This window comes from Lampetra planeri, chromosome 14, assembly GCF_965212315.1.
Source record: "Lampetra planeri chromosome 14, kcLamPlan1.2.h2, whole genome shotgun sequence".
Lineage (NCBI taxonomy): Eukaryota > Metazoa > Chordata > Hyperoartia > Petromyzontiformes > Petromyzontidae > Lampetra > Lampetra planeri.
In genome coordinates, this window is record NC_136120.1 from 9,151,876 (window position 1) to 9,175,119 (window position 23,244).

The 23,244-nt window shown below is 45.3% G+C and overlaps 1 protein-coding gene across 1 annotated transcript in view; it reads right to left on the bottom strand.

Moving 5' to 3' along the window:
* LOC144722344 (KH domain-containing, RNA-binding, signal transduction-associated protein 2-like) overlaps nt 1–21,563 on the bottom strand; it is a 29,803-nt gene extending 8,240 nt beyond the window's left edge. The window contains exons 1-5 of the mRNA XM_078600532.1: nt 20,819–21,563; nt 20,404–20,536; nt 6,582–6,706; nt 5,035–5,151; nt 4,631–4,777 (exon numbers count right to left, since the gene is read on the bottom strand). Of these exons, the coding sequence (XP_078456658.1) occupies nt 4,631–4,777; nt 5,035–5,151; nt 6,582–6,706; nt 20,404–20,506 (492 nt within the window). The 5' untranslated portion in view covers nt 20,507–20,536; nt 20,819–21,563. The remainder of the gene's footprint in view (nt 1–4,630; nt 4,778–5,034; nt 5,152–6,581; nt 6,707–20,403; nt 20,537–20,818) is intronic.
* Nucleotides 21,564–23,244: the final 1,681 nt, after the last annotated feature.

Consider the following 23,244-nt stretch of genomic DNA (forward strand, 5'->3'; position numbering starts at 1 on the left):
GGCGAGCAGCAGCTCCGCCAGTCGGGAGTGCGCCTCACGAAGCCCGGCGTCTGTCCCCGGTCGCTCGGCCGGCGCCGTCGACGGACCCTGCAGCGTGGGCAAGTCCTCTTCCTCACCCCCCGCCACCAGCGGCCCCGAGTCGTCCAGGTCTTCCTCGCGGTCAATCCCGTGGGTCCTACGGGTCTTCCTCGTCTCCATACTTGGAAGCCCGTTTCACTTCTGACGCCAGATGAAGTATTGGAAAATGACGGCAGGAAACTCCTTGACGGGAACACACTTCTTTTATTAAATCTTGACTCGTAACAATACAACGCGTGGCCTCTCTTCTTCACAATGCGCTTCTCTTGACTCTGGATTCTGTGCTGCCGGCTCTCTGTGCCTCGTGTAGACTCCGCGCCTCGGCTACACTCCTCTCTCGCCTCGTGTAGACTCTGCGCCTCTGCTACACTCTCCACTCGCCTCGTGTAGACTTTGCATCTCTCTCTCTGGCTACACCATATGCATACTCGGCTCGTGTAGACCTTCCTCTCTCGCTGGCTACACCGTATGCATACTCGGCTCGTGTAGACCGTTCTCTCTCGCTGGCTACACACTATACATTACTCAGCTCGTGTAGACCGTTCTCTCTCGCTGGCTACACACTATACATTACTCAGCTCGTGTAGACCGTTCTCTCTCGCTGGCTACACACTATACGTTACTCAGCTCGTGTAGACCGTTCTCTCTCGCTGGCTACACACTTATACCTTACTCTCCTCTACTCTCCATTACTCTCCTCTCCGGGCTCTATCTCTGCACCTTCGTCTTCATTCTTAGATGGTTCCACTTCCGCCCCTGCTACTCTGTGCATCACCTTATATACCCCTTCTTCCCGGGAGACGGAGCGGATGCGGACCTCAACGTCGGCACCGCTCCTCAGTTACCCAATCCCCACGCGCTATCCCTACGATCCGGGTCCGCTCAGCGCGTGTTTCCACTCCCCGACCAATCACACCGCGCTGCTACCCGATCACTCCCTCTGGGCGCGTCACCGGCACACAGCCAATCAGCAGCACTACCCCCACCCGCGCACTGACGCCTGCTCCTCCCCGTCAGCGCGCGTCACCACACACACACCCGTACATACGCGCCGGCACACGACATGTACACCCAGCGCGTATCACCACTACAGATGTACTTGATTGCTTGAAGGGAAGTGCACACTTCCACATTGATGTGCGCATTGTACTTGAGCGTCAAGTAGGGGTTGTAAGGCACGAAGTATCGATTGTCCATTGAAACGCTTCTGACTTCTGCCTGCTCAGCATATCGACGATGATAGAGTGGGTAGCCGCTCACATTCGGAATTGTGGTGTTGTTGAAAACTTGCTGCACTTTCTGTCGTTCATGCAGGGGGTGCGTAGGTTTGCAGCACTGCACGGACCGTGCATCATGCATCTCGGGACAATCTCGCACAGTTGTGGATGGTCCCACGTTGGAATTTCGGCGCACACAAACTGGTCAATCCATTCAGCGGTTGTGAACTTGTCCTGAGTTCGCAGAGTCACCAAGATGTGGGCTCGCTTCTGGAACTCGATGGTGTAGACGTGTGCCTTCGATTCTGTAAACACGCCGTGTTTGGTCAGATCGAGCGTACAACTTGATTTTGAATAGACGCGCCACCAAGTCGGGTCGAGCTGATGGCTGCTCGCCTGGTCGAAGGTTGTCGGTGATTTTTGGCCAGCTCGGATTTGCAGTGAACGTTATGAAGAGGTCGGGTGCACCCCATCTCACAAAGATCGACATTGCATCGCAGCATCGCTTGCTCATGTTTCTCGGCGATCCCTCGAAGCTCGAAGGGAGGATGACTGCGACGCTAGCTGCAATGTTTGCGTTTTGGGCTAAGTTTGTTACGTTGTTTGCGAGACCTTGGTACTGCTCTGTTCGCAGACGCTGCTGATTTTGGCGGTTGTAGTTGAGATTGTTGGCCTCGACTTGCAGATACGAATCCACCAACCATTGTTAAGTCAGCTTTCCGGCATTCATGACTAGATTGATGTAGCCTCGAATCGCCATTTGAGCTGCTTTCCACTGAAGCATGCTGACGTTGTTCCGAACTCTATTCAGTTGTGCTCCCTCGTAAGCCTCGCACTGCCAGTTCGGTTGACATCAAGGCCGCACGGAAACAGAATCACGTACGTCATGAGATCCATGTTGAGGTTGACGAACTGCTGATTGGGATTCTGTGGATTCCTCAGGTAGCTAATGTCACGGTCGAACGGCGGCTTGCCATCCTCATTGACGAAGACCATCACGACTTTGTTTTATGTTGGTACGTTGTATATCGTTGATCCGACTGATGATCACGTCTCAGCACCATGCTGACCAACGGAATTTATTCTCCCGCTTGAAGTGCACAGTCAACTTCTCATGCTTAGAATTTGCGCATCAACTGGTAGCTCTTGGCGAATCTGTTGTGCCGGCGGAAAAAGCAATCAATTTCGTCCAGGATAGGTTGACGACACTGAGCATTCGTGGTGTGCTCTTGATGGATCTCTGTTGCTTGCATGCTGTCAAGCACGTACAGCTGCATGTAATGTGGTGCTTGATTGTCAAGCGGCTGCAGGTGAGATGTGTGGTGATATGTCTGGCCATGGACCTTGAAGACATATGGGCCTCGTCCTGGCAAATCGACGATCTTCGCTCCCATCAACGCGAAGGAGACAGTGCCGTTGTAGGATCGTATGTGATCGCAGAAGTGAGCGTGATTCGGATGAGTTGGGTCAGTCAGCAATGCGCGGAGAAACTCAGGATATTCCAGCTCAACTCCGTTGATGTCCTTTGGCTTTGGCAACTTGAATTTGCCTTTACAGCAGCACGAAGTTAATTTCTGATCAACAGGGCATTCTGAGATGAAGTTCCTCGAGCCGCAGAACTGGCAGATGATGTTCAGTGGACTGAAATTGTGCGCCTCTACTCGAGTGTCATCGAAATTGATGGCTTCTTTGCGGATCGCTTGTCTCTGATGCTCTGGAACTAAGCGCTGACTCTGAACGACCGCTGCATGCCACGACTGCGATTGTTCATACGTTTCTGCTGCGATTCGAAGTCGATAGGCTGCGGCATCTGCTTCACGCCACGACTGCGATTGCTCAGCGGTTTGTCGATTGATGAAACGTTGTTGAGATTCACAATGTGCTGCACGAATTATCTCGAGCGAATCCTGACTTTGCTTGGCCAACCATCTTTGCTTTCGTTCGTTTGGCTTTCGACGCTTTTTTGCAATGAGATCTTCGTCCTCGTCCATAATTTGTTACTGGAAGTGAAAAAATCTTTAAGGAACATTGTGAAGGCAAATAAAGAGAGAAGAGCGGGCTGCCTCTCCTTGGCCTCCCCTCGCTCTTCTCTCTCTCAAGCGTTCATCATATTCATCATAGAAAGATAGATAAAGTAGTGCGCTTACCAATATATACGCACGAACGTCTGTCCCTGCAACTTCTTGATTGTGATAGTGTATGCAGGGAGAATGGGAAATTGACATCGTCGCAAAACAAATGGCAAAGTTCTGTCGGTGGGGGCCAATACGATTCTGGGAGTTGAGTCTGAAAATCAACACTGAATCGCCTCGTTCTCTCTCTCTCTCAAGCGTTCATCATGTTCATCATAGACAGATAAAGTTGTGCGCTTACCAACGTAATCGAACATCTGTCCCTGGGACTTGTTGATTGTGATAACGTATGCGGGGAGAATGGTAAATTGTGGTCGTCGCAAAACAAATGGCAAAGTCGTGTCAGTGGGGGCCAAGTCGATTCTGGTAATCGATTCGGGGAATCAACACCGAATCGCCTCGTTGTCTCTCTCTCAAGCGTTCATCATGTTCATCACAGACATATAAAGTTGTGTGCTTACTAATGTAATCAAACGTCTGTTCCTGCGACTTGTTGATTGTGATAGCGTATGCGGGGAGAATGGAAAATTGTCGTTGTCGCAAAACAAATGGCAAAGTCGTGTCGAAGGGGGTCAAGTCGATTCTGGGAATCGATTATGTAAATGAACACCCAATCGGCTCCTTCTCTCAAGCGTTCATCATGTTCATCACAAATAGATAAAGTTGGGCGTTTATATTATTATATTAATGTATGTTTTATATGCAGTATCCACTGACTATGCAACAGGGATTTCTAAATGTTTTTTGGCCGAGCAGCAGGAGTAGTCTCTAGTTTGGAGTGCGTAGGAGTCGCATGCTTCTACAGGCTTAAATATGATATCATTAAATATGACATAAAATAAATCGTAATAAAGTCATATTTAATGCATTCTTAGTCAATTGAGAATTTTCCTAAATATGAAATAGATAAATATGAATTAATATATATCAAGTATTAAATAAATATTAACTATATAAAATATTCAATATGATCTCATTTAATGTCATTACAACTAAATATGAACGTATCCACCGACTATGCAACAGGGGTTTCTAAATATATTTTTTGCCGAGGAGCAGGAGAAGCCTCTAGTTTGGAGTGTGGTTGTAAAGCACATGCGGAGGAGTCATACACTACTACACGCGTTCTGTCTCTCTGTTCGAAGGCTCACACGGGGCCTGCGTATGCAATTTAAGCATGGGTCTCTCATGTGCGGCTCTTACTGGGACGAGGTACTTTTTCACTTCATCCAGGGCATGACCCATGCGACTGTAAGCCTCCGACGGTGGAGCAAACACCTCAATCAGGACGTGCAGCTCCTCGCTTAGGTGTGAGTATTTGTTTTCACCGCTCTTTCTCATTTCCTCCTCCTGCCGAAGAATGAAATCATGGTCAGAGTCGCGAATACGCACTACAGCGCCAGACGCCAATCGACTGCGCATTTCGGTTATTATGATTTGAGTCCATGTTACATCACATCACTGTCTAAATATTTAATATCTGTTTGAAAAGTCTGGCTTTGGAAATGGTTGGTGTTAAAGTAAAGCGGTGGTTATGTTGTAGCCAAACGTCGTTTTTTCCAATGTGCCTGTTTAAAAAAGTCCTTATTTATGCCATATTGACTTACCAAAGCTTTGTCCCTCATTGATCCTTTTCCCAAAATGGACATTTTGGTTCCCGTTTCTTCCTGCATTCTTTTGAGAGAATTACCTCGTGGCCCCAGCAACTTCCCCACAAAATTGAACTGCAAAGCAAAAGAGAAAATATTTCAAATGAGGACACACACAATCCAATTGTTGCTCCTCGAGATGCAGTTGCAATTGGACGTCATATGAATCCAAATTATCTCAGCATCCACGTTTTTCTTTTTTCATCAGATCTGAAATGGCTCCGTTATGAAGTTAAGCATCGAAAATAAAAAGGAAAATAATTAACTGTTTAAATAAATTATGCTCGGTGATTCAAAGTGTCCCCCAGCCTCCCCCACAGAAGTAAGTGGATGTGTGAATGCTTGTGAGCCAGTAATATTCGTAGCGAAAGTAAGCTGTGCTGTGACTATATTCATGGGATTGGAAAACATTAAAGCTCGATTCTGTGCATGATTGCTGGGGAAAGAGGCCATTTTACTGAACAAGGAAGAATCTCTACAGCCACAATACCACAGGCACGCAGGTGATGAGAATGAATGCAATGCATGGTGGGATTAATATACAAATTACACATTGCATGACAACACAAATCAGGAAATGCACAGCGTTCTCTGTAAAACAAAATAAAAAAACGCGCTACTTCCCATCATCCTAGAACCAGAAATTACTTATTTAATGTATAAACAGTACCATATATTTAATGAGCTCAGAGAACTGTAAACAAGACTTGAGACTCCACATGCAGGGACTTGGCTATTGTAACATTTCTATAGTGATGTCACTGCTCACAAAAATGGGAAATCATGAAGTCGGGAGTGAATGAGCCACTGTGACAGTGTGCATGCACGTATTCAGCATGCAGTCAGTGGCGCCTGGTCTCTATGGGCGTTGGGGCGGCACTCTACCTAAAAAAAGTGTTTAAACGTGAAACAAATGGCTAATTTAAGTAGTTTTCTTAATGTTTTGACATTTTTAATTTTGATAAAATCTATTTTAAAATAATTGGAATTTTTGGCCAGGTTTCTCTGCCCCAATAGGATGCATATTTCACCACCATCTCCTTGGCCAATTCAAACCAATCCCACAGACTGCTGCCACCCTTTGAACAAAATGAGGTAAAAGAAGTGCTAATAAATTCAAAAACAAACATGTCCAATAACAAGCCTGGCTAGTAACAAGCCTGGCCAATAACAAGCCTGACCAATAACAAGCCTGGCCAATAACAAACCTGGCCAATAACATGCCTGGCCAATAACAAGCCTGGCCACTAACATGCCTGGGCACTAACATGGTGGCCAATAACAAGCATGGCCCATAACTAACTTTGCCAATAACAAGCTTGGCCAATAACAACCCTGACAACTAACAAGCCTACCCAATAACACACCGCCATTCCAAGGACATTTACATAGAGACAGCCCGCCCCTCCCCATCAGACACTATGATGCAGGAACTGCCACAACTAAAACTGTGACCCAGCAGCCGCCACCACATGCAGTGTCTTAAACAATCAACGTCGTTGTACCTTTGGATGCTGTTTTGCTGGAATGATGACCCGTTCAGCCAACTTCATATTCTTATTGCTGACCAAGTCCAAGAATTTTCTTTCCTCCTCATCTACAGCATTATCTCTTTTGCACACTTCAGTTTCTGTTAAGCAGAAAAGAGTTGTAAGATGTTAAGCACAACCTAATATAACCAGATATGTGTTTCTTTCTGGTGCGTGCATTTTTAAAAAAGGCCATCGCATCGTGTTTTAGCCACGATTTGCAATGAGCTTATTCTTACACCTTGGCTTGTTGTGGAGGTGCGGGCAGCCGGCCTCTTTATAAATAAAATGTGACAAGTCAGACAAATCCCCATTCTCCAACACATTTGCTCCCATATAGAGCGGTGTTGTATTGAAGCGGCAGCATCTGTTACCTTTACAGGACTAATCTGAGACCAACGCAGAACGTGCCACTTTCACTAAATAGCTCCTTACATAGAGGAGCCTGGCTCTAACTCAAGGACACTGACCCCGTGTTGCCTATTTAAAGAGAATATCGCAATTCCAATTTGCGATGCGAGCGCTGACACACGATCCAATTAATGAGGTGCGATGTTTATTTTCTGGGGGGTGGGGGGGCTGTTGCTTCACAATGCAGTATAAACCGCTTTGCAGACGGTCCCCCAATCTCAGAGCTAATATGTAGATGCAATTAGAATGCGAGTTTATATTTACGTAATTCAATCGGGTATCAGGAATTTGAATGCCGAGATATGTCCACTGTGCTCGACCTGCGTTTTTTTTTTTCTGCCCCCCCCTCCACTCGCCTCGCAGAAGTGCAAGGGCCTCAATTCTAGATTTGAAGCTTTCGTGACTGCAAGGAATCATCTTCTTAGGTTTTTTCGGTAAAGTCACGTAGAAAGTAAAATAAAATAAAAACAAAAATCACGACGTTTCGGAGGCAACACAAGTCTCCGTCATCAGGTGGGACCGTCACAGCCAGATTAGCTGTATCAAGTGAGGCAATGATTCAAGATGTAATCCCTTAAAAGCGAGTTGAGGGGGGAGGGAGAGGGAGGGGGGAGCTCATCAGACTATGGTAGCCAATGAAAGGAACGTATCGGGAGGGAGGGGGGGCGAGGCCAAAAGGGTGGCCGATGGACGTGGAAGCGCTTGTGCGCAAGCGGCCAATTACTGCACACGCCAACACAATGGAGCGATTGTGCGCAAGCGGCCAGCCACTGCACCCGCCAACACAATGGGCAGAGAGGAGGAGGGGAGGTCTAATACACATGATAGACAAAAGAACGAAAATGATGATGGGTACAAACTTAGGGGGAGCTCATCAGACTATGGTAGCCAATGAATGGAACGTATCGGGAGGGAGGGGGGGGGCGGGGGGGGGGCGAGGCCAAAAGGGTGGGCGACGGACGTGGAAGCGCTTGTGCGCAAGCGGCCAATTACTGCACACACCAACACAATGGAGAGAGAGGGGGAGGGGGGGTCTGATACACATGATAGACAAAAGAACGAAAATGCCCATGTTTATACCAATGCTGGCTGAACAATGAAGAGAGTACTGTTAAAATAACTGGGGATGTTAACACTCGGTAAAGTACAGTAAAATAGTGCCTGTCAGATAAGATGGTCCAAAAAATTTGTGATTAAGTCTTTTTTGCGTGGTTGATAACATCTTTCCAGTGATTACTAAGTTTGTACCCATCATCACGGTTGAAATTATGTCTGTGTTTGTATATTTGTATGGCTTCGTGTACAAACCTTTGATGGTAGCCGGGAGGTTTGCAGAGAACCTTGGTCTCGGAAAAGACAATTTCATGAGAGCCCACCGAGTTGTAGCAATGATCGGCCACGGCAGAAGAATCAGTTCTGCCGTGTTTCAGATCTGACTTGTGCTCGCGGACACGATCAGAAACATGACGTTTCGTTTCTCCAATGTAGCAATCACCACAAATGCAACTCAATTTGTAGACTCCAGGATACTGTAAGTCAGGAACGACATCCTTCACAGATGGAATCAGATCACGGATTTTATGCACTGTACTGAATCGGACTTGGATCTTATGTTTGTTTAGAATTTTGGAGATCTTTTTGGTCACGCCAGCTATGTATGGTAACGTGATGGTTTTGGTCGGAGTTTCATGTGGCTGTTTCTGTGTGGTGGGAGAGACAGCTTGGCGGATAGTACGGTCAGAGTATCCGTTCATCCTGAGGGCCCGATGTACATGTCTTAATTCACCGGTCAGGTGGTGTTTGTCAGAAATGCCATGTGCTCTGTGGTATAGCGTTTTGATGAGAGAGTTCTTTTGAGATGGGTGGTGGTGGGAATCCGGTTTCAAGTAGGAGTCTGTGTGGGTGGCTTTTCTGTAGACAGAATGTCCCAAGGAACCGTCAGGACTCCTCTCAAACAGAATATCCAAGAATGGTAGTTTACCGTCTTTCTCCACTTCCATGGTGAATCTGATGGATGGGTGTCTAGAATTGATGTGGTCCAAGAAGTGGTTCAATGCTGGGAGGCCATGTGGCCAGATGACGAAAGTGTCATCCACATATCTCTTCCACAGGGAAGGACGCAGGGTGGATGTCTGGATGGCGTCTGATTCAAACTTTTCCATGAATATGTTGGCTATAACTGGTGACAAAGGGGAGCCCATAGGGGTACCCTCATTCTGTTTGTAGAAGGTGCCATTCCAGGTAAAATAGGTGTTGGTGAGGCAATGCCTAACCAGCGCAGGTGCATCAGAATTCAATCCATGTTGGACTAAGTCCTCAATTATTGTTAGGGTGTCCGGTACTGGGACTTTGGTAAACAAAGATACTACATCAAAGCTGACGAGGATGTCATCAGGAGATAGTACCATGTCCTTAACCATAGAGACTAATTGGGTTGAGTTGAGTACTGCTGAAGAGGTCTTGCCTGTGAAAGGGAGCAGAGTATCTGATAGAAAACGGGCTAGTTTGTACGTAGGAGAGTTTATCGTCGACACAATGGGTCGTAGCGGGGTGCCTTCCTTATGGATTTTGGGAAGACCATAGAGTCTGGGAGGTCTTGCCGCCGTTGGTTTTAGAGAGGGACGTTTGCTTGGTTCGATTAGGGAAGTCGAACTCGTGATGATACTGTTGGTTTTCGTCGTTAGGCTTTTAGTGGGATCGTTTTTAATTTTGGAGTAACTCCCATCATTAAGAAGGTCCAGGATTTTGTTGTTGTATGAATCTTTATCCATGATGACCGTGGCATTGCCCTTGTCTGCCGAGAGGATGACTATATCACTCTCTTTTTTAGGTCCGCGAGTTCAGAGCATTCGTTTTTGCTGATGTTACTAGTGGGTTTCTGGCCACATGGCCTCCCAGCATTGAACCACTTCTTGGACCACATCAATTCTAGACACCCATCCATCAGATTCACCATGGAAGTGGAGAAAGACGGTAAACTACCATTCTTGGATATTCTGTTTGAGAGGAGTCCTGACGGTTCCTTGGGACATTCTGTCTACAGAAAAGCCACCCACACAGACTCCTACTTGAAACCGGATTCCCACCACCACCCATCTCAAAAGAACTCTCTCATCAAAACGCTATACCACAGAGCACATGGCATTTCTGACAAACACCACCTGACCGGTGAATTAAGACATGTACATCGGGCCCTCAGGATGAACGGATAATTATTATTTGGTTCTTTCGGTTAAGTCACGTCTAAAGATAAAATAATAAATTAAATTAAATAATAGAATACGACGTTTCGATTGCAACACAAGCAATCATCATCAGGTATAATGAAATAGCGACATAATATCTAACCAGAAAACTATAGACAGACATATTAGCAGACAGATATCACAAGATACATACATAGCGAGAGCAACACAGGTGACAGAGAGGGGTGATCGTCTCTGTGGGGTGGCCTTAAATAGACAGAGGGGGGGCGGAGGCAGAGAGAGGGAGGGGGGTTAGAAAAAATTAGCATATCAATGAGTGGTCCAAAAGAAAACGTGGTGCTGCGAGTACGATGGCACAGCAAGCAAGCCTGAAAATCAGGAGAAAGACACACTAAAATTAAATAACCTAGTAAAATAATAATTCCTGCAGTCACGAAAGTTCTAAAATTAAGATTGAACCACTTCCACGGGGAAGTTTTAAGCTTATCTTTTTTCTCTCTCTCTGGCGACTTGTTTTCTCTGCCTGTGTCCTCTTTAGAATGTTCACACTTAAATTCTAACTTAGCAATCTTTGAAATACGTAATCAACCAGGCTATGCGTTAATTGTGTGTTGACCGACCCTCTGTGTTGTATTACATTACATTTCGATATTTTACTAGGTTATTTAATTTTAGTGTGTCTTTCTCCTGATTTTCAGGCTTGCTTGCTGTGCCATCGTACTCGCAGCACCACGTTTTCTTTTGGACCACTCATTGATATGCTAATTTTTTCTAACCCCCCTCCCTCTCTCTGCCTCCGCCCCCCCTCTGTCTATTTAAGGCCACCCCACAGAGACGATCACCCCTCTCTGTCACCTGTGTTGCTCTCGCTATGTATGTATCTTGTGATATCTGTCTGCTAATATGTCTGTCTATAGTTTTCTGGTTAGATATTATGTCGCTATTTCATTATACCTGATGATGATTGCTTGTGTTGCAATCGAAACGTCGTATTCTATTATTTAATTTAATTTATTATTTTATCTTTAGACGTGACTTAACCGAAAGAACCAAATAATAATTCCTGCAGTCACGAAAGTTCTAAAATAAAGATGAACGGATACTCTGACCGTACTATCCGCCAAGCTGTCTCTCCCACCACACAGAAACAGCCACATGAAACTCCGACCAAAACCATCACGTTACCATAGATAGCTGGCGTGACCAAAAAGATCTCCAAAATTCTAAACAAACATAAGATCCAAGTCCGATTCAGTACAGTGCATAAAATCCGTGATCTGATTCCATCTGTGAAGGATGTCGTTCCTGACTTACAGTATCCTGGAGTCTACAAATTGAGTTGCATTTGTGGTGATTGCTACATTGGAGAAACGAAACGTCATGTTTCTGATCGTGTCCGCGAGCACAAGTCAGATCTGAAACACGGCAGAACTGATTCTTCTGCCGTGGCCGATCATTGCTACAACTCGGTGGGCTCTCATGAAATTGTCTTTTCCGAGACCAAGGTTCTCTGCAAACCTCCCGGCTACCATCAAAGGTTTGTACACGAAGCCATACAAATATACAAACACAGACATAATTTCAACCGTGATGATGGGTACAAACTTAGTAATCATTGGAAAGATGTTATCAACCACGCAAAAAAGACTTAATCACAAATTTTTTGGACCATCTTATCTGACAGGCACTATTTTACTGTACTTTACCGAGTGTTAACATCCCCAGTTATTTTAACAGTACTCTCTTCATTGTTCAGCCAGCATTGGTATAAACATGGGCATTTTCGTTCTTTTATCTATCATGTGTATCAGACCCCCCCTCCCCCTCTCTCTCCATTGTGTTGGCGTGTGCAGTAATTGGCCGCTTGCGCACAAGCGCTTCCACGTCCGTCGCCCACCCTTTTGGCCTCGCCCCCCCCCCCGCCCCCCCCCTCCCTCCCGATACGTTCCATTCATTGGCTACCATAGTCTGATGAGCTCCCCCTAAGTTTGTACCCATCATCATTTTCGTTCTTTTGTCTATCATGTGTATTAGACCTCCCCTCCTCCTCTCTGCCCATTGTGTTGGCGGGTGCAGTGGCTGGCCGCTTGCGCACAATCGCTCCATTGTGTTGGCGTGTGCAGTAATTGGCCGCTTGCGCACAAGCGCTTCCACGTCCATCGGCCACCCTTTTGGCCTCGCCCCCCCTCCCTCCCGATACGTTCCTTTCATTGGCTACCATAGTCTGATGAGCTCCCCCCTCCCTCTCCCTCCCCCCTCAACTCGCTTTTAAGGGATTACATCTTGAATCATTGCCTCACTTGATACAGCTAATCTGGCTGTGACGGTCCCACCTGATGACGGAGACTTGTGTTGCCTCCGAAACGTCGTGATTTTTGTTTTTATTTTATTTTACTTTCTACGTGACTTTACCGAAAAAACCTAAGAAGATGCAAGGGCCTCGTTTTTGGTCGTCGCACCGCTGAGCTCCGCGACTCACCGTCGGTGTCTGAAGGGGTGTCTGAAGGTTCCCCTTGTCTACGTTACCGCGCTGCGTGCTTATACCCTCCCGGAATCTCGTGATGACTCAACAATCCTACCAGCTGCTATTTCACATTCACTTCACGTCTTGTTTTTTTTCTTCCATTCTTTGGGTCTTTCGGTAAAGTCACGTCGATACGTTCAAAGAAAAAAACAAAAAACTACGACTTTCGATCGCAACACAAGCGGTCGTCACCAGGAAAAGGGGGTGGGGGGGAAACGTCGTAGTTTTTGGTTATTTTTTGTAAATGTATTTGAACCTATCTACGTGACTTTACCGAAAAACCCAAAGAATATGAATTCCTGCAGTCACGAAAGATTTAAGTCAAGATTTGCTTTTTCGTTTGCAACTTTATACTCTTTGCATTGGGTGCCACGGTGGCGAGATGTCAATTACCTCTCCTGCGGGTTAAGATTCCGACCCTGACACCTGTACATTTGGAGTCTACATGTTCTCCCCGTGTTCGCGTGGATTTTTCACCGGGTCCTCCGTTTTTTCCCCCCATATTTAGAAACATGCGTTTAGAGTATTTGGCTGCTATACACTCCCACATGATAAGCCACTTCGTTGAGCTATCATTTGTGGCCAGGTCGCTTCTGAAAAAGAGCTATATAGTTCAGTGTGCCTTACCTGGTCAAATAAAAATAGTAAATAGTTATTTTACTATGAAAGGAAATCATTGAAATAGCACGCTGTGAACACGAGGAGCAACGTAGAAGGAGGAGCGTTGATGTAATGTCAAAGGTGGTCCCCTCATCACATTCACCATTAATGTATTATACTGCACATTCAATAGACTTATCCTCGAACTGAATTCAAACAGGAGCTAATGTAGATCGTCATTCACAGCAGCGCACTTAGAAAAGGCTGCTGTTTGTTCGTTATGAGAACAAACAAGTGGCTTCTTCTCACAGCCACACCTTGCTCTTTACAAACAGCGAGCTCTTGCTAACCCCCCCCCCCCCACTCATTTGAGGTCTGGTCGATGTACAAGCAAATGTCGCTGCTGTAAACAGAGGTGCGGTAAATTAAAGAAGGGCAGCATTTGTAAAAGGAAAATTTAGTTTAAGTGTTTTTTTAACCAAAGTTCAATACTGAATGTGCCAAAACACCAATATTCTATTTTTTTTAAAACGTCAAATGGGAGCTATGGTTACTTAATACATGCAAAAGATGCAAATGATTTCAAAGGATTAACGTCTCCCACGTTTAATTTGCACACTTTGTTTGGGAAATAAAAAGCGTCTGGCAAAATGTTTGTAAGCAAGTAAATAAGCGTGATTCTTTATTTTCTTGGCCCCCATTTATGGATAGGTCACTAAGCAGCCAGGAAATGTTCCCTTGAGATTGTTTTCACGAAACACAAGCGTTCAGCCTCGCCAGTTGAATATTAATACAAATCATGAATGTTGCAGATTGCACGATAGAAAACATTACATATGTGTGTACGTTGCCTGTAATACATGCCATCCTTGAAAAAATAGTCATAACCACACAAGTTGCAGCGATATAACATAGTTACAATATATTGTACAAAATACTATCCACAATAATCTTATTTGTTTTTTTTTGTTGTAAAATATTTTTAAATCGGATTGTTTTAATTCCTGACCCCTTCAAAAAATATAAAATAATCACAACAAAGATGAATAAAATAACACTACATATTAGATTAGTGCTCTATGTAATGATTTCCAGATACATTGACGGCAGAGTGGTTATGTCATGTCATATTTTTATGACAGCATTTGGCAAGATGCAACGATTAAATCATCGAGTTGAACTGCAATTTGAAGATGTTTTTCAACAATATTTCATCATACTTGAATTACATCCACGGACACCAAACAAGATGTAGTTAAGGGAATCTGACATCACGGTAATGGTCATATCGTGAAATGTCGTTGCGGATGGTGTGAGAAATGATTCTGTGCCCACTTGAGCTAACGGTGCAGCTGAACAGCGCTTTCACCATTTATATTACACTAGTATGTATCCTAACCTTATTTTCTTTTATTTTCACAGCCCTTTGTCAATCGACTGCTGGATAAATACCTAACCTCACACCGGGTTTATCGTGTGGGTTATTTGACCATACTTCACCGCACCGGTCAATGCAGGGAGAGGGCTCAGGACCGGTTCAGGTATCCCTTGCCACAGATGTTATCTATTGCCCTGGAATCGAACTTGGCCGTCTTGGTCCATAGTACGGTGCGCCAACCACTGCACCTTCACTCCACTCCTTCGTGTATGATATTCCAGAAATGACCAACCCCATACACCGAGTGAGATTTACTTAACGGTGAAACTAAGTGGTCTTGCCTTTAAATACAAACCCAATGTAACCACGTGGCTTGAACTTTGTTGATGCCGTAAAGGCAGAGGGCGATGTGCATGTAAAGCGACCAAACTTGCAGGTCTGCAAGACTGACGTTTTTGTGACTGGAGGCAGTGCATTGAAGGGAAACAGCAGCGCCACCTAGCGAGATGCGACGGCTACATGAAAGAAATCATCTGACATGCTCCCTTGCCATCCACATTTGTCGTCGTCCCTTGGCATACAAATCTAGATACACTTATTTTTTACACATCCCATCAGCCACACCGCCTTCTGGGAGCACATAATTTCAGCAGCACCGTATCAACACAAGAAAAATTCGACATTCGGTCTCTCATCGGCAGTACTCTGTGAAATTCCCTGTGATTAATAATACAGGGCGATGCATTTATTGATACCCCGTTGAAATATTGTGGAGAAAATTCAATGAAAATAAGATTTTACTTTAGAAGTTTCTACACGTCTGACACCAATCTCACTACAAGTATTAGATATTTCAGTTCTCTCCTCTGTAATACATGGAGCCATCACTTCCGCAATGTTCCATAACATGTCTAGAAATAATACACCCTACAATATATTTTGTAAAAATGTGCACAATGTAATTATATTACTGTTCTTCTCAAATACAATAAGGGTCATAACCATGAATTGTAAAGTTAGTGGAATTGTATTTAATACAAATCCTTTTTGGATTAACCGCATATTAAACGTACCACTGTGTGACATAAATACTAAAAACGCCCAATCACTGCCAATATATAAATGTAATGGTGCATTCGAGATAAAACACATCTTCAATGTGCTATGATTGAATATTCACTATAAACAACCTGGAAATTAAATCATTACCCATTCAACGGGTGGCAATGTTAAATTGCAGTCTCAATAAATATCAGCATGAATAAATAACCCAATTAATTTCCAGCAATTGATCTTCATACCCAAGCAACTCCAGGGCGTCTCTCCTAAGTTGTTAGGCAGAGGTGAGCAGAAGAAGAGGGCTAGGATAGTATTTAAATCCCACATCCCGAGGGGGCGAAGTTTTATCTGCAGCCCCTGCCAAACAATTATATCCAGTAACCCTTTTTAGCATTCCTTTAGAAACACCACAGCACAAGTAACCCTCCTCCTCCAGGGAAGGGCACATTGCCCTCACGACAATGCAATTTCACATGTGACAGCTTATCTGAAAAACAAAACCATTTCAATGGGGAAAAACGCCATATTTGTGTATGTAGATATATGAATCACCAACACGATTTGAGCTCTTAAAATATTGACTTCCCCCGTTGCACACTTTGTAATTGCCATCAAGCTAATCACCTCAAGTTATTTACTCATGCTCCCACTATTAATTAGCTATGCATGTTTTTTAAGGAATATGTTAATATTAAATAGGTCGCATGAATTATGTATTCACTGCATACAATTCTTAGTTGTTTAATATTGGAATCCCAACATATTACATATTGAAAGGGCCTTATTTCAAATTAGCTTACTGTATCACAATAACAAATCACAATTGTGCTCACTAACACATTGTTGATGGCCTGTATGGATGTAATGCATATTTCTAGTTAAATCTTAAAGGTTGGCAACATGTTTTTTTGTAAAGAAAATGAATTATAAATCCAAAATATTAAACTTAAAGCATGAAATAATTGCCATGTTTGTTTTTTACTGTTGTATAAAAAAATAACAATACGTCTGGTAAGTTATGGAGTTATTAATGATCCATAATATGTGTTCCCTCTTATTTACCCAGCCTTTAATTGGAAATAAATACTGATGTGACTACAGTGGAACGTTTGTGATCAGTGTATATCACTTGTTGTGACCTAAGAGTATGTAAATATGGGTACTGACAGTGAAGATAAAACCTGAAAAGTGTACGAACGATCTTGGTGAGCTGCATACGAGGAATGACACCGAGAAAGCAACACTCAGATTAGTTAAACAACAAAATCAAGTTAGGAAATATGTTATTGGAGTTTAAGACAACTAAATGGGCTTGGGCAGGACACGTCATTCGTAGGGATGATGGCCAGTGGTCAAGAATTACGACGTAGTGGAAGGAAGAGAGCATAGCCCAAGAGGATCACGTCTACAGAGATGGAGTAGTGAGATTAGCTCGCTCTGGATGGATTCTTACATCACAAGACTGCGGCTTCAGCGAAGATGAAATGTTCATATCGATCTTGAAGACTACAAGAGATGGCAACGACTTGTGAATGCCTTCATCCAGCAGTGCATAGATCATGACTGATGATGATGAAATAAATATCACAATGTTTCCGAACAAGGTTAGCTTTTGAATTATGAGCTCCAATTGAGAAAAAAAACATTGATAACAAAACTACATATTAAAATTGTGTACGAATGCCAATCACATGTTTGTAACACTGTTGTGAAAGTGGGCCATTGTGATCTGGAACTATTTTGTGAAATTCAAATGAATTTCAGTAATTGACTAAATCACACCTCTGTGGGCTGGGTGTGCCTCATCGGAGGATTCTGGTGGTCTCAACGGATCAATGCAGCATAAATATGGGAATGTGCTTGAAGTGAATAAAAAAGTAAAATTGCGTGAGCTTAATGAAATAAAAATTCTACAGGAAACTGCATTTCAATACAAAACCGAATTAAGTTGTAATACAACAAAAAATGAATAGGCAATTATGAACACAGGAATGGAGGTGGTATGGGAATTAATGGAGTGGAACCCGTGTCCATTTTCGGTGTTATACTTGACCAAGTTGGGATGCTTTTTAAGAGCGTGCAATTACTTCAGTTGGCGTGAATTACACCGTGAGTCACATTCAATTGGATCCCACCAGCCTGATCACGGTGTTCACTCAGCAAATGCAGGTGGGGGCGTGAGTCATGAAATACACATATTTCCGGACTGAAAAAATACATTAATAAGCAGAAAATACACCATGTCCCTCCACATTAAAGTTTTTTTTCTACATGTCATCATCAGCCGCACGGTGTATGACTGATGGGGACGTGTGGCTGATGGGATGCAATCTTTACGTGGAGGGTCAGATATTGAAAGAAGGCGAATGGCTGCTTTATCTATTTTGGTACGTGATCTACGTGCTCCACAACGCCAATGAGTATTGTGTTTTTTCCTCGGCGTGTGTCCGCGTCATCTTTATCGGTACATATCAAACCGAACACTCAATCACAACGCATTATGCGCAGTAGGTTTTCACGAGCGGGATTGATGCAGTTGCTGTCCTTAAAGCATCTGCAGCCTTAAAACCCATTCATTACCTTCATTGTCCAACATCCATTTGCATACATTTGCTGCATTACGGCCCTCCCAGAAGCCACAGCAGCAGTGCACGTGCGCGCCCTCCAATACAACAAGCCTTCATTACGAGCGTATGAGATGGTAATGCAAATTCCATTTGCTGATCCTATAAATGCGTGACCTTTTTGCACCGCTACTTTGCCCACAGGCAAAAAAAAGACAGTGAGTGCGGTCACTACGAGCCAAGAAAATGAGCAACTACATTCTCACTCGGTGCTTTTTCTTGTAATCATTACGCAGCCCAGAGGCACCACCGTTAGTTAGTGCACTCCACACACACAAAGGTTGTGAGTTCGATTCTCTGTCGGGGTTCCCACTCCATCCTTTTATTTCCAGAGTCTATCGAGAGTTACCAGTCAAACCAACATTGGTCGTCCTACAAAGAGTTTGGGCCCAGCCATATAAATGTGACATTTCTTACCATTGGCTCAAATATGATGACTTCACTCTATTAACTCAAAACGAGTATACCAAAACTCGGATTAGCAGGGTTGGCTATGTAAGGTGCGAAATAAGTTCAACATACATGCATACACAACTGCGATAATAAATTGCTTTATCTTTGCAAAGTAGACTTGTGAAAATTCCAAACTTCGATAAATTTGCATCGGTCACGCTTGGGAACTAACGCATGATGTGTTATCACCAGTGTAGCACGGAGATAACGGCGACAAGGCGATCGTGTATCAGCTACATCGTAAGGTAAGATGTGCTACATCGTAACGCAGATGCCGTGCGCAACTGACACGCGTCTTCTTAAACAGGGGAACGCACGGTTCACTGGCTCACTTTAGCATACGGTGTACCTGTGCATCGGGAGGTCAGCTAATACACTGAACATTTTTATTTTATTTGACCAGATAAGGCCCACTGAGCGATATAGCTTTTATCAGAAGCGACCTCGCTATCACAAATGATAGCTCCATGTGGGGTGGCTTATCGTGTGGAAATGTACAGCAACCAAATACTCGAAACACACGTCTCTAAATGTGGAGGGCTCCACAGGCTATAGTTGCTGCGAACAGATGCTCGCTTGCGTTTATCGCGGCATAAGCCAGCCTACAATATATTGATTGTAATGAAACTAAGATCATAACACCCGGCCGGCTCATTAGTCGTTTAAATCACACAATACTCTGTAGTTCGTAGATCTTATTCTTATTGCGCTACGGGGTGTAATTATTTAGACTGCATATTATCATCTTCATTACGCAGAAAGAAAAAAACCGCAAGTTTAAATTACAAAACCAATCGGAATATATTGCAACATTATTCCGTGACTGAGATAAAACCGGATGATGACTCTATTGCTCAGTTTGCAGGACAGCAGTTTTCTGATCTAAGAGTTCGGCATCCCCCGGCTTGAATACACTCGGCCCATAATTCCGCGGGCGAGCCCTAACCAAGCAGCGCATTATCGCAAGATGTCACTTAATGCATGGGACATCAGCAGTGGTGTGTGTGTGTACCAGAGGTGGGACAAAGTCATTGTTATGCAAGTCCAAGTCGAGTCGCAAGTCATCAAATTCATGACTCGAGTCTGACTCGAGTCCAAGTCACATGACTCGAGTCCACATCTCATAGGTGGGACAAAGTCATTGTTATGCAAGTCCAAGTCGAGTCGCAAGTCATCAAATTCATGACTCGAGTCTGACTCGAGTCCAAGTCACATGACTCGAGTCCACACCTCTGGTGTGTACTATGGACTTACTTGCCCTGCCATAGAAACGTGACATTGGCAGCACATATGTAAATTGGCACAATATGAGCACTCGGACGCTGGTATGATCGCTATCGCTTATGTTATTACACGATGGAGCATATTCATCAATCATTACGCAGCAATAGACAAATACTTGGAACGGCGCGACTACTGTGATAAGCAGAGGCAGTAAGATAGCGCTCAGCACTAGGCACGCAAATATGACCCCCATGCCACAGAATGAGACAGGGCTGAGTGTGTGAGTGAGCGAGGCTGCGTAGTGTGCGCCGTCTTGTACCTGCTGCTGCTCCTGCGATCGCAGTGCTGCCGCTGCGTTCCAGCTGCAGCTCCGCCAGAGGAGCGCCCTGTACCAGGAGGGCACTGCTGCTGATGATCTCCATGGCAAGCGGAGATGGGCAGGGGAAGGCGCTCTGTAGATGCGGGATGTGGGGGGGGGGTAGCAGATGGACAGACTGAGTCGCCTCGCTGAGTGTAGGTAGCGTGGACTCGCGTCCGCTCTGCCTCGCGTGCGTGTTCTGCTGTCCTATAGAGTGTGCTGTTCGAAAGAGAGTGTGCTGTGGTGTAGAGTGCTATCCTTTAGAGCGAGTGTGATGTCATAGAACGAGTGTGATGCTGTGCTCGAGCGGGTGTGATGTGCTCGTGAGTGTGCTGTACTACAGTGTGCTGTCCGATAGTGTGCTGTGCTGTAGAACCTTTCGCCACTCGATTGAGCGTAGTCTCCACGAGCCTGCTGTGCCTCGCGTATGTGTAACGTGGCGATGATGCTGCTTCTGCGTCCGTGTGATGTCGTCCAAGCTGCTGCTGTCCACCTATGCGCGATGTTCCGCGGAGGCTCGAGGTTGCTCCTTCCTGCGCGTTATTTAAAAGGGTGTGTGGTCCCTACGTCTCTTGTGCTTGGCGGGGCTTGCCTATCTCCCCTCTGTCCGTGTCTCTCTCTCTCTCGCTGTATTTGCCCCGTGTGGGCCGTGCCCGACTGCCGCTGCTACTGCCGCTCTGGTGCCGTGCGTTTCGTTATAAACGCCGCGAGGAGCCACCGCGCACTACGCACGCGCCGTGTCTCCCCCACTCCCCGATCAGCCCCACACACGCGTGCGCGCACACAGAGACGCACGCGCGCAGAGACGTACACACAGACGCACATAACACAGAGACACACACAGACACACACAGAGACACACACAGACACTCACACACATAGACACACACAGACACTCACACACACACACAAAGATCCCGCTTATAGCCTGAACAGACTGTTGGGGCAAGTGCTGTTAGCGAGCACCTATAAAGGCCGGCACGGCACACGAGGGGGTGGGTGGCCAGCACCACGCCCGGTCCGCCTTTGTCTCCCCAATGGCGATGTTTACACACCGCACCAGGTACTCATTTGAGGATGTGTCGACCGATTCAGATAATCGTCATCGGTGTTGGTCGTGAGCGGGATTGGAACTCGGGGGGCCGGGTTCGTAGCGCAGCGCTGACCGCTACACTAGCACACACAGAGACACACAGAGACACACTCCCACACAGAGACACACATACACACATACACATACAGATAAACACACACAAAGAAAACAAAGACAAATATCCCCCGTATAGCCTTACCAGACTGCAGGGGAAAGTGCTGTTAGCGAGCACCTATGAAGGCCGGAGCGGTACACGAGGGGGTGGGTGGCCAGCACCACTCCCGACCGCCTTTGTCTCGCCAGTTGCGAATTTTCTTACAAACCACATTAGGTACTAATTTGAGGCTGAGTCGACCTAGGGGAGGCCCAGGACCGGTTCAGATCATCGTCACTGGCGTTATCCGTGAGTGGGAATCGAACTTGGATGGCCGGGTTCGTAGCGCAGCGCGCGAACCGCTACACCACCGCTCCCCACACACAGACACGCACATACACAGACACACAGACACACACATACAGACAGAAAATGATCCCTGTATAGCCTGAACAGACTATTGGGGCAAGTGCTGTTAGTGAGCGCCTATGAAGGCCGGCACGGCATACAAATGGGTGGGTGGCCAGCACCAAAAACACACGCACACACGACAGAAAAATACATATATTAGATACTCGCTAACATCAAGTGCTTTTAGCGAGCACCCATTGAGGCTACACACAGACACATTTGCAAATGTGAGGTGTAACTTTGATCCTTACCTATGTATCGAGGGACTGTGTGTTGTCTTGGTGTAGTCTGGGACTGTGTTTGTTGTTGTGTTACTGCCTTTTCCAAGCTGGGGGTTTGATGTACTTATGCAATTTTAACCAATTTAATTGTATTAAAGCGGCGTCCAGGTGGCGTGATGTTGTCTTCCTCGCCTGGTATACAGGATGTCGGGGTTCGATCCCGATCCTGACGCCTGTATATTTGGAGTTGGCGTGTCTCTCTCCCGTGGTCGCATGGATTTTTTCCTCCGGTGCCTCCGGTTTTTCCCTCCATATTTGGAAACATGCGTTTCGATGATAGTATTTAGATTATTTGGCTGCTATACATTTCCACATGATAAGCCACTTCGTTGAACTATCATTTAGTGACCAGGTCGCTTCTGATAAAGAAGCTAATAGCTCAGTGGACTTTTACATGATAAAACAAACATAGACGTACGTTTTTTGTGATTTGCTTACCTTCCCTATACTATGCACTCCTATTGTGTTTTTGTATTGTTTGTTGTAACTTTCTGCCCCGCCCCTACTGGACATCAGTGAAAAAGAGCTTTATAGCTCATCGGATTCCTCCAGTATAAATAAAGATTCTGTTTCTGAAGGTCGGGATGGCACACGAAGTGGTAGGTGGCCAGCACCACGCTCGACCGCTATTGTCTCTCCTGTGGCGATGTTTACTACACACCGCACCAGGTGCTCATTTGAGTCCCAGGATCGGTTCAGATAATTGTCACTGGTTTTGACCATGAGCGGGTATCGAAACACGTGTCACCGCTGCACCACCGCTCCCCAGAGACAAAGACAAACACACACAAACACATGCTGACATATACGGTGAACGCATCCGCACACAGGCCGCGCCGTGTTATCTCATTAACACCGACATATATATAAATACAGACATATACACTTCATGCTCTTTGGTTATTTCGGTAAAGTCACGTAGG